At 35.5% G+C, this 12769-nt stretch overlaps 1 protein-coding gene across 1 annotated transcript; it reads right to left on the reverse strand.

Annotated features, from left to right (window-relative positions):
* Positions 1 to 2660: 2660 nt before the first annotated feature.
* Positions 2661 to 6468, reverse strand: LOC106910422 (uncharacterized). Its single transcript, XM_014977043.2, has 8 exons — positions 6384 to 6468; positions 5780 to 6019; positions 5415 to 5648; positions 5031 to 5333; positions 4189 to 4236; positions 3830 to 3925; positions 3276 to 3328; positions 2661 to 3126 (listed from the first exon to the last, which is right to left on the reverse strand). The coding sequence occupies exons 1-8, from the start codon at positions 6427 to 6429 to the stop codon at positions 2845 to 2847; spliced, it is 1302 nt and encodes a 433-aa protein (XP_014832529.2). The 5' UTR covers positions 6430 to 6468; the 3' UTR covers positions 2661 to 2844.
* Between the last annotated feature and the right edge of the window lie 6301 nt (positions 6469 to 12769).

The following is a 12769-nucleotide window of genomic DNA, read 5'->3' on the forward strand; positions in this document are numbered from 1 at the left end:
TATTGATACCTTTTTAATTATTTATATGACTACTTATACTTAATTGTCACAATATATAATTTTAGTATTTCTTTAATTATTTTTAAACTATTATAATGTATTGAGTTCTGCTCCTGGACAAGGGCTTTTACAGGCATCATCCACCAACTACAATATTTAAAATAAAAAAATATTTAGCAAATACCTGGAAAATATACATTGTTGTGCTCACATGACCCAGGTTAGTTGAGTCAGATATTTGAAAAAAAATATATTTTGTGTATATTTTATTCAAATTTTGTGCTTTATCCATAGGACCTGTTTTGTCCCTATTATATATATATATATATATATATATATATATATATATATATATATATATATATATATATATATATCAATGGGTAAGTCACCAATCTTCCACCCGGGAGACCGGGGTTCGAATCCAGGCTGGGGCAAAAAGTTACAACAGTGAAACTGAGCTATCCAGTGTGGGTCCTTAGGCAAGACCCTTGGAGCTATATAGCCTACCTCATACCTTGAGAGAAATTGATATGCAGAACATGCCGGCTCAGACGTCGCCCGGCCAAACAAGGTCTGCGTCAGGTGCTGGGGAACCAGAGGACCTTGATGACAAATGGGCTACTGGAACAAGACGGAAATGGGCGAGAGGTGAAAACCTGGATCTGTTGGAATGCTACTACTCAAGTAACCCTAGTCAGAGGGGCTACATGCAAAGACTGTGGGAAAAATGGTCAGTTCGACATCCCCAGTCTGCAATGACTGCTAAACAACTAGTAGTAGTGTTCCAACATCCGCAAACGGCAACTCCTATCACAACTTGAGATTGACGAGGTACAACACAGATGCTACGGCCTGGATGTCAGGACAGGGGCGGAGTTAACTACAACTACCCGCCCAGAGACTGGGTATGTAGCCCAGTAATGAACGAACTATCAAAGCTGAATGAGGCAGCAGCTGACCTGAGAGAGAGAATCGTGGCCCGAATGAACACCAGAGACCACCAGAGAAAAAGAGACCACCCTCCGCGGGTGGTCTCTTTCATCCTCTGAGCTCGGGTCCCTGCTCGGACTGCAGGGCAGAGTGGGAGGAGATATATATATATATATATATATATATATATATATATATATATATATATAAAAAATTCCCCTCTCACCCTTCGTGGGTGGTCTCTTTCATCCTCTGAGCTCGGGTCCTCTACCAGAGGCCTGGGAGCTTGAGGGTTCTGCGCAGTATCTTGGCTGTGCCTAGAACTGCACATTTCTGGACTGAGATGTCTGATGTTGTTCCTGGGATCTGTTGTAGCCACTGCTCCAGTTTGGGGGTGTCTGCCCCGAGGGCCCCGATGACCACAGGCACCACTGTGGTCTTCACCTTCCAGGCCTTCTCCAGTTCCTCTCTTAGGCCCTGGTATTTCTTCAGTTTCTCATGCTCCTTTTTCCTGATGTTGTGGTCACTTGGTATTGCTACATCCACCACAACGGCTTTCCTCTGTTCTTTATCCACCACCACAATGTCCGGTTGGTTCGCCATTACCATCTTGTCTGTCTGGATCTGGAAGTCCCACAGGATCTTAGCTCGGTCATTCTCCACCACCTTTGGGGGTGTCCCCCACTTTGACCTCGGGGCTTCCAGTCCATATTCTGCACAGATGTTCCTGTACACTATGCCCGCCACTTGGTTATGTCGTTCCATGTACGCTTTCCCTGCCAGCATCTTGCACCCTGCTGTTATGTGCTGGACTGTCTCAGGGGCCTCCTTGCACAACCTACACCTTGGGTCTTGTCTGGTGTGGTAGATCTGAGCCTCTATTGCTCTGGTGTTTAGGGCCTGTTCCTGGGCGGCCAGGATGAGGGCCTCCGTGTTGTCCTTGAGTCCAGCTTTCTCCAGCCATTGGTAGGATTTCCTGATATCAGCCACTTCAGTTATTTGTCGGTGGTACATCCCATGTAGGGGCTTGTCCTCCCATGATGGTTCCTCCAGCACCTTGTCCTCTGTTCCCCATTGCCTGAGACATTCGCTGAGCACATCGTCCGTTGAGGCTTTGTCCTTGATGTATTTATGGATCTTGGATGTTTCATCCTGGACAGTGGCTCTCACACTCACTAGTCCTCTGCCTCCTTCCTTACGGCTCGTGTACAGTCTCAGGGTGCTGGATTTGGGGTGGAACCCTCCATGCATGGTTAGTAGTTTCCGAGTCTTAACATCCGTGGCCTTCATCTCTTCCATTGGCCAGCTAATTATTCCGGCAGGGTATCTGATTACTGGCAAGGCATAGCTGTTTATTGCACGGATCTTGTTCTTGCCATTGAGCTGGCTTCTCAGGACTTGCCTTATTCGTTGGAGGTATTTGGCTATATATATATATATATATATATATATATATATATATATATATATATATATATATATATATATATATATATATAAGTTAACAGAGCTTTAACTTAGCTCTGTTAAGTTAAAGCTCATCTTCTGAATTTGGGATATTTTTGATATGAACACTAACCAAATACAAAACAGATAAAACCACATAACAGCAAGCATAATACACCTGTAGTAATGATGGTTTTCAAGTGCAATTGTCAAATAATGCATAAAAAAGCAAAATACTGTCACAGTGCATCCTGTGATGTGATAAATATGAGGCTGAAGTGAACAGAGAAATCAAACTTTAATACTGAGCTCCATCATTGCACTGCAGGTCAGATGTCACATATCATATTTTATAACATCAACTGATTCCAGCTTGAAAGTATTTACAATGTTTACCCTGATCAAATAAAATGTATGTCCTCCAATCTTTTACTTCTTTGTTTTTTATTTGTTCATTTTCTATTGTTATTTCTTGACTGCTGAGTAAAGGGGTTTGCCTGTAGATTTGGTTGGTGGACCACTGAGGGAAGCTGAGTTTTGGCTCAACTTTATGGCAGAATACTGATAAGAGGATGAGGAGGGTTCCACGATCTGAGCTTCTCCATCAGTGGTTTTGGTGGAACCGCTTTGAAAATTGATAGTACAATAATGCATTGAAGCTGGGTCGTTAGGCGAAAAGTTGACTGTGGCATAAATGGTGCCCACTTTAGTCTGTAGATCATCTGGTATCTCTTCATATATGCAGTCCTTTTAGAAATAAATGTTTAAAAATTATTTTTTTTCCCATTTAGTCTAAATAAAATTCATATTCAATACCAACTCTTTTAACTATAGTGATATGGGTGAAAAAAGTAAACAAACTAAATACATCAATATCCTTCCATACAAGCACTAACCTCTGTGGGATGTTCTCCAGATCTGTTTTCTGCTTTATCTGAACAAAGACATCCTGTAAGATACACAACAGTAAATAGCATTTTATTAAATCCAGAGGATCCCAGAAGACTTCAAACTACATTCAGTCACACACACATTCACACAATGATGGTAACCAGCTACTGGATTAGCCACAGCTGACATTATTGCACCAAGCAGATTAAAATTTTACAGTATGATTTTCATGATCAGCAAAATCAGTAAATTAGTGAATAATCCTATAACAACATTCTGGAGCCAATGCTTTAACAAAGTAAGCTGTTGTCATGCATACATTTTTCCATAATTAATTTATTTTTCCAGTTTTAGACTGAAAGTAAATATCATTCCAGACTATTCAGGAATAATGATTTCAGGTAAAATATTGTTCTTTTGAATTCTATTGAGAATCTTGACACGATTCGCCATGTTTTAGAATTAGGAATGATAATGACATTTACAGTTTATAAATGTAATTTTGTCCGTATGAGACCCTTTGTTTTATGTCGTGCTAATAAATGATGTAAATTCTTACGTTTGTACAGACAAAATGTAACTATCACCAAAAGACTCAGCGTCCCTCCAACTGCTATCATGATGATAGATGTTTTCGCCACTGAACTCAAGCCACCTGAAATAAATGGCATTGTTTGAAACAGTCATGACATGATTACCCACATTTTAAAGAATCTAAAATAGATTTTACAGAAACAAAGTAAAAATGTTGTGGAAGGTTGGCAAGCATGATGTTCTCATACAGGCAGAGGACATGGATGCCTTTACTAAATAAACCCAACAACAAATCAAAAAAGCTATATCAACACCAAAAACAGCTTGTACCCCATTACTCAGGTTCAGCAAAATAAATGTCTTAATGTAAATATGTGATCTTACCAGAAGTACCAGAAGTTGTAGTTGAAGTAGGAGATGTGGGTGTTGTGACTAGATATGAAAAGCATGGAGATAAAACCATATGTTATGATAGATGTGAAAGGGTTTTGAACTATAAATATGTAGAAGAGTGATGTTCATAAACATGATTTTGTCACCAAACACTGCTCCATGTCAATCAAGCATCCTGTTGCTTGATTGACACTCAAAGTTTCTCTTTTTAGAAATTACTTTTCAGTTATATTCTCATGCTGACTGTCATATATATATATTTTTGTAATTATGTTCTGTCTGATTACAGGAAAAATGGAAATAAAATGAAAACGCTAAAATAATGCTGTACTGCCAGCAGTGTGCATCCCAGAATGCCAAGGTCAGATTGTGTTTTTGTTGTTTTCATTCCTCCCAAAGTTTGTGTTAAAGAATCATAAAAAGAAATAGATGCACATACTTCTGTCTTTTTACCTAAACAAATATGTCTGGTGATTAATTAAAAGGTCTGTGATTTAACACAAGTGAATTTTACAAAGAGGAATGATAATTTTACAAGCACATTAAAACCACACACTGTGCCTGTGCTTCCTGTATTAATGGCTGCTGAATAAAACCACTTCCTGTAATTCTCCTCCCTTTCAGCTCAGAAACACCTCAATATCGTCACCAGCATTTCTTTGCTTATACGTCTAACCGTCATTAGAGCAAGGTCCTTACCTGAGAAACTAAAAAAATAACCAAATTGAATAAATTAACCTAAAAATTTAATCAGGTATTTATTCATCTCACATTTATGCAAGGTCAACATTTTTCAATAATACCACAGCAGTTCTAATCAGGCTTAGACTCACCTACATTCAACAAGAGTCGGCTTATGAATATTCGACTGTCCTGCTGCTCCGTTCCACACCAGTATGTACCAGAGTCGATGGCTCTTACCTCTTTCATTGTTATAGTGATATGACCATTCTTATTATTAACCATTGTAAACCTGGAGTTTTTATCTGCAGTTTTGGTACTTGTGACATTTTCACATTTGATTGGATCTTCTCCCTTACAGACAAATTTGTCAGGGTTTTGGTCTTTGTCATCATATTTGCAAAAGAAATCAAGGTTCCCTCCAATAATTGGTGATTTTGTGAAAGTTACAATATCTGTAAACAAATAAGATTTAGAAAATTAGGTTACCTTAACAGAATGATATTTCATAATGTAGGTACACGAGTATTATTTACCTGTAACCGTTAGAATGAGTTTAGCTTGACGTTTATCTGTGTTTCTCTCCTCCATTTTACATGAGTAAAGACTGCCTGGAGAATCTTTATTTGAAACTTGATATGATTGTGGGGATAAGTCTTCACAGACAAAATCCTTGGACTTGCACTTAAACTGGATTTTTGACTGGTTTCGATCTGGATAATTACATATTGTGTGCTGTTTAGCTGCTTTAACTGATGAGTTACAGCTGTCTGCAAATCAGAAAGATAAACATTTGAAACAGACAAAATTTTATCCAGCAAATACATTTCTTAAACTTTACACTTAAATACAGTTAATTATTGACAATATTTTTGCAATTTAAAAGTTGAGTGTAGTTTACCTGCTTTTACTTCTATTATTTTACCAATGTATTGTTTTGACTTTACTGTCAAGCTGCGTTTTTTGCTTTTGTATTGGAACAGGAGGGAGTTAAATCTTTCTTTACATTCAACGGTATGATTGTTGTGCTCTGAGTTAATTGTGGAAATAAATGTTTTCACATTTTTACTGTTTGGGAGTCTGCAGGTAAATTCAGTCACACCTTGCAGGCACTGTTTTGTTCCAACTGAAGCCTCAAAATCTGTAGATCAGACAGATAAAAATGTTCAGATGATGCCATGCCATTCAGTGAGACAATTTATAAGCTAAGAAATAAATTTAACACTACAGAATTGTTGTGATTTTAACTTTAAAGTCAAAACTACCAATTATATGGGAAATCAAATGCCAGTGGATTCAAACTAGTTATGAACATAAATTGTTTGGTCACATTAAAATACAATTCAATAGATTTGACTCGTTAGTTTTCCGTTGTGATCTGGTGCTCGATTGAGACCGTAAGCGTAATGCTTCCGCAAGAATATCAAAACAGTAATTAAAATTGTGCAACAACAGTTATAACTCAGATATAAAAGGAGAACAGAGAAAAAGAACCCAAATTTTACCTGAAATCAGGATGATGAGAAGGAAGATGTTCTTCATTTCGTACATCCTGGACTGTTGTCATGTGTTGAAATTGTACGATGTCTTATCTTCGTTCACCATTTCCTGAATATGCGATCTAAAGCATCTTCAACTCCTCCACCCAGGTTCTTCCTTTATTCTATCTGGTGTACCTGTTGTGTGCTGCTGTAGTGAGACTGCAACAACTAACTAAAGACTGTAAAAACTTGCAGTAAATAAAACTATGCAATAAATTTTCTGAATCACTTATAAGAATCATATTCTGATTCTTACAAATGAGCTTAATATGAACAATTAGCAAATAGCTTTTCATTTACCTGTCATCAGTCAAAAAAAGGAATGAGTAAACACTATATTCTTCTGGAGCTTTATAATTCAGAAATCTGTGTATTGTTCTCATTCTAGAGACATTTGAAGTTTATGATTATTTGACTGCATTTAGCTGACTGTGCTTCTGAAGAACTGGTCCATAAAAGTGCATTTTATTTTGAAGGACAAAAGTTGTTAGGCTAGATTAGTAACAAATCACAGACATATGTGTAAAATAGAAATATATTTTTGTAGCTTTTATAACAGTGAACAAGAACTGATTATAGAAAATAAACTCTAAAAATCTAAATACATTTAAATTAAAAAAAATCATTCTCACCTACATCTGTCTTTCAAAGAATTATCTACATGATTTTTTCTTTATTTTTGCTAATTTTATTTTGTAAATGTATGCATCCTTATTGCCTACAACTTTGCATATCCAGCTATTTATATTTTTCTTGATTGTTTACTAATTCAAAGTTTGAATGTTTTTTGTTTTGTTTGTTGTTGCAGATTTTTCATTTGGCTGTCATGTTTAATGATTTCTCTTGCCCATTTTCTGACAAAAACTTGAGAAGTCATTATTTTGGTCTTCTTGCGCTACATCATACCATGCATCATATACATAAACATTCTCACAAGAATCAAAGCATAAAGCTCAAGCTGCCAAACCAAAATAGAAACGTTGCACATCTAGCCATTCTTGATCAGGAAATCTTCCCTCAAACCACATCCTACTGAAATGTTTACTTGCTTATTAATGCCACTGCTCTATTTGTTCTTTATTTGTTCTTTCTAATAAATAGGAACCAAATCTCGACTAAAATTAAGCACGAAATCAAACTATGGATAGGCAGATTGGAAAAAAAAAATTGTAATCTTTAAAATTCACATTTTTTAACCTCTGCAAGTTTCAGTTTGTGCCTTTTGGGATTATATTACATTACATTTATTTGGTTGAAGGATACAAAGCAATGCAACAACAAACTTTGTTGGATTTTTTGGGGAAAATTTTAATAAACCATTCTACTGCAATTGATTATTTTATGCTGATATACTGCATAAAATCCCTGAAAAATAAATAAAAGTCTGTGGTTGTAATATAACAAAGTAAGCAAAGGTATTAATGGTGTCATCAAATGTTTAATGTTTTTATTATTTTATTTAATGGATGTTGAAATAATTGTCAAGACCCACACATTTATTTATTTATTTTTATTTATTTATTTATTTAGAAAAAATAAAAATAAAAGCAAGAAAGAAGCAAAAATAATAAATAAGTTATGACGATATTGTTGAATGAAATTGCTTGAATTTGTTCTGCACCAAATAATCAACTGAATAATCATCTGGTCCATATGTTAAGTACATTTTTGAAATCAGTATTTTAAGCCTTTGATAAATCATGCTGTTCTTCAACATGACTGAGGCAGGCTAATTGTCAAGCACTGGAAAATGAAATGATAATAATATGAAACGTATAAGTATACTATGCACACTTAGTTTGAAGACAAACAGCCTTTGGAGACACTGACCTCCAAATACACCACCAGATTGTGCTGACTGGGCTGTTTTCTGCAATATCAAGCTATCTGTGAAAACTAATAACCCAAATCATTGTTTCTAGCAAGTGTATGTGAGCATGTAGCCTGGGTGGAACACCAGGCTTGTGCTAAAGAGCTCTAATGGCTTTTGGCCAGTGCCTTTAGACTCTGATAACAACGCCAGCTGCTCCAAATCAAACACGGACCGATGGCTCCATTGTGTGATTATGTTTTTTATACAATGTTTGCCATCAGCGAGACCACTGGCTAATCTGAAAAGAAAACACAGATAGGATAAAAAATTTCATACAGCTTGGAGTCTTTTGAGCAAAACCAAGTGCTTTAACACATGCAGAGATGATTTGTGTTTATAAGACCCAGGGTTCAATCTATTATGATTTATTAGATATTTACAGAGAAACATTTTCAGTGCTGAATCAGTAAAACTTCATAACAGATTATTTTTAATATGTCCTTGTGATTAAATAGGTAATTGTTTTATGGATTTCTTTTTCACTTTAAAGTGAGGAATTTGTTTTTCTCTTGTTCCCATAAATATGCTTGAGGTGTGTAAAAACACTCAACAGCAGCTGATGAGACACAAAATGAGGGAGATGATAAAAGATCAGAACATCACTTAGGCTTGAGTGCAGAGAAAAGATAGTGATTTCTTATTAAATATGACAGAACAGACTTGGACTTGCTAAAAACGTGTTAAAGGGTCAGTATTATTTAAAGTTGTATTTTTGGAGCTTTACATCATGTACTAATGTTGTTCCCTCATCAAAAACACATTTAGAGTATTACTTTGATTCTTTCAGAAATTCTTGAATCTCCCATGGCAACCGTTCAACTGTGCAAAACACCTGGGTGGACCCAACGCCACCTTCAAGACGCAGCTCTTCCTTGGAGCTGCAGTTTCCACGCTTCCATGTTAGAGAGCAACCCTCCTCCTTGACTCCCCAGTCAGCTCCTTCAGACTAGCCAGGAGCAATTAGCAAATACCTGGTGGAACTGCGCATCTGCTGAGCTCAGTATATGATCTACTTCTCAATGCAAAACTAGTAAAGGGTTAATAGAGAAACAATGTTAGATGACTTCCTGAAGGTGGAGATTCAGAAAGAGCAGAGACCCAATTTCAAGGACTTAAATTACAAAGTCAATTTTTTAAAATAATATTTTATATATGTAGCACAAGTCAAAATAGTTACTTCATTGTGTTATAAAAATGGGACTATGTGACTGAAATACATAATATTGCCCCTTTAAAAGTTAAAATGGTGGATAGAAGAATAATCACAGGTGTAGAGAGAAATTATCAAATGAGTTTATATTTGAACATTAGCATGCTTTATGAACAAAGGTTTAGCATCAGCCTTTGTCTACTGCACATACATCACATAATATTCCTCTGAAATGTCAGAGAGCATGCAGTGAGTTTGACTGATGAAGGTTAATCTTGCCTGGAGTTTGGGGAGCTGTGTTGTGTTTACTCAGGGATTTAAAAGCCTGTCAGTAACCCAAGGCTTCAGTTTGACCTCTGACAAACTCTGCTCTGTACTTGTCAAACACACATGCACCTCACCCCCAGATTGGTGCCTGGACAGTCATTAGTTACCAATAAACCCAGAAGATATTAAACTGGTTAAAGATGTGTTAAACTACTTATTAATAAATAACTGACAATCTTTTTGGACATGTTTTATTTCATACAGGTCACTAAACGCCATTTTTAATTCTAATCCGTTTTTGAAAGACAGTGGTGATACAGTCAGAATGAAGCTGATAATGTTGTATAAACACTATAATCTCTAATGGTGGGAAATCTTCCTATATGGCAAGCTTTTGGAATCTTTAAACAGCTAAGGCTTTTCTAAGAACAGATGTGAATTTAAATTCTCAACACTATTTTAAGCTTTAACTCCCTTGTTGAAAGCATTCCTGTCTCATTTTCTTCCTTTGAAGAGAAACATGAAGAGTTTTTTTTTTCATATTGTATGATATAGACTCTACTACACACACAGAAAATATGTCTTTATGAAAATTACCAGCTGTAGGCTGATATTTACAATTTGGGGTAATACAACAGAATCCATAGAATCCATTTAGTGCCTGCAAAAAAAATAAATAAAATAAAATAAAAAATATGGGGACAAATATTTGGCATATTACTAAAACTGTTGTAAACAGTAACTAAACAGTCAAAACTTAACACTGGCTGTGAGGTGTTTTGGTGCAGAGTTAAGAGAATAAGTTGATGGTCTTCTAAAAAAATTAAAAATGAGAACATGGCAGCTTTTGATAGTCTCAGCTGTACAGGAACTAACCAATTATTTAATTGTAGGTAGCTTATCAAATCACATACTCCTCCTGAGTACACAGCATACGTTTTAATAAATATAAATATATATGTTTTACCATTTACTTTTCATAACTATTTCATATTTTAGTCTTGCAAGCTAAATATGTATCCTTGTCCTATATAGACACCAGTGGCTTAAAAAAATCGGCCTCTTGTGTTATTTATTTATTTCCCATTTTATAAAGCCATGAGTACTAATTAAAAGTTCATAGAAACCCATTTATCTTAAAATCTGAAGTATAATTTGGAGAATTTTCTTTTATTTATTTATTTATTTGTATAGAAATTATTAAGGATTCTAGTAATTATTCCCATGGAGCCTTTGCTGAAAACTATTTCTGAAGATGAAAGTGAAATCTGAATAAATTAAATTCAACTAAGTTGAATTTTAAATATCTGTGTGTTATTAGGTGTCTGCAATAAAAAATAAAATAAAATAAAACACTTATTTTCCTATTACTTTACAGATCTTTGCTTATCAATAAATCTGTTTACACAAACAATGTGTAATCTGAGATAATGTAATATATAAGTTTAAAAGGGCAACAATTGAATTCATTAGGACATGTTCAGCTGTTCACAGTGATTAATATTTCATATCGGCTCTTTATGCTAAAATGCTGACCCCCAGTGGTTAATTTCTGCAGAGGAGATCAGTGTGCATGTCCTTTAACAATTTGTGTCTTTCCTTGATTCTATTAGAGGAAGAAACATTGAAGTCATCAAAGCCTTTAATATGTGACACTCATGTAAACAGAGTTCTTTGACTGGAGTTGGAAAATTTATAGCTCTCATTTTCATGCTCTCAGTCCTTTAAAAGCTTTGCTTTGTCTGGCCTTGAGATGCCTTAAGAACAGAAATTAATGTGTCTTATTTCTTTATTCTTGTTCCCACAGTTGGAAAAAGCTTTACAGATATGACCAATTGTCCTTGGACCCTTTGAAAACAACACAACAAATCACATATAGTTTGACAAACACAACAGAAAGATGAATAATCCATTTTATAGAGAATTACTTTGGGAATAAATTAGTGATTAAACATTTCCTCGCTTTCCTACTTCTTACTGATCATTTCAACAGCTACAAATATACATTTATGTGTACGAATCTGCTCTGAGAATAGTTCTTGACACTGAGAGATTTCTCTAATCTCTCCCATGGATCTTCTGTTTACAAATTTAATTTCTCCATCATGTCACTGTGGGAGTCTTAACACACTGAACTCTGGCACACTTTGCTATCTTAATTGAATTCACAACCTACCCACAGGAATACCTGCTGGAAAAACAGTTTCTTGAAAGAAGGCTTTTTATGGCTCTCTGCACACTCAGCTGAGAGCCATTTTACCAAGATATCAAATTATATTTCTAGATGTTAAAAAAGAAATAAATCTATAAGATTAAAAATATACGACCCTCCAGAGTATTATTTGTTTTCAAATAACAATGAATGAGTAAATCTTGAACCTATCTGTTTTTACAGCTTTCTTGCTGGAAATCAAATCTGCAGCGTCTGAATTCCAGTTTCATATAAATGAGTTGCCAGAAGGAGGAGATGAAATGCTGTCTGTCGCCTTTGGGAGAAATCACCTTGAGAGATGACAGATGTATAATGTTGTTTAAATAAAAACGCATTGCATATACCAGTGACACCCTCAAACTTGTTAAGCATAAAGTTGTGTCAGAATAAAGGAGGTTTCCAGGCAATGACAGAAAACATGCTGCATGACCTGGAAAAAAGTCAGAGCTTAATGTTCATGGTGCAGTTTTGATGCCCAAAAGCATTTAACTTGCATGCACACACAAAAAAAAACATTATTTTATTTTGATTGTTGTTTTTTTTTTGTTTTTTTTTTTCATCAACCTCAGTGGGTTAAAAGCTACCACAGATTTAAGAGAGGTTCCTTAATTTTTGTGGACTTCACATGTTACTGTAATCCCTTTTCTGTGTGAATTTTCAGAAGCCTCCTTTCAAAGTAGAAAGAAAGGATTAGAGAGTTAATTTGAGAATCTACTGCAAAGTGGCCACAAGTGGATAGGAACTGACATGTCAAGCATTTTTCCTGTAATCCATTCATTTATTTTATATACCTGCTTAATCCTGCTTAGGGGCACTGAGGTCCAAACATTCATCGGTGGAGAGAATTA

This window comes from Poecilia mexicana, unplaced genomic scaffold, assembly GCF_051168715.1.
Source record: "Poecilia mexicana isolate PSO_F unplaced genomic scaffold, ASM5116871v1 scaffold_5, whole genome shotgun sequence".
Taxonomy (NCBI): Eukaryota; Metazoa; Chordata; class Actinopteri; order Cyprinodontiformes; family Poeciliidae; genus Poecilia; species Poecilia mexicana.

What these genes read in the sequence shown, in the direction of transcription:
- LOC106910422 (XM_014977043.2), bottom strand. Translation starts at nt 6,429, where the DNA reads ATGTACGAAATGAAGAACATCTTCCTTCTCATCATCCTGATTTCAG. An exon ending in TACAACTTCTGGTACTTCTG is followed by an intron (nt 3,926 to 4,188) that starts GTAAGATCACAT and finishes CATTTATTTCAG; the next exon opens with GTGGCTTGAGTTCAGTGGCG. An exon ending in CTGGAGAACATCCCACAGAG is followed by an intron (nt 3,127 to 3,275) that starts GTTAGTGCTTGT and finishes TATTTCTAAAAG; the next exon opens with GACTGCATATATGAAGAGAT.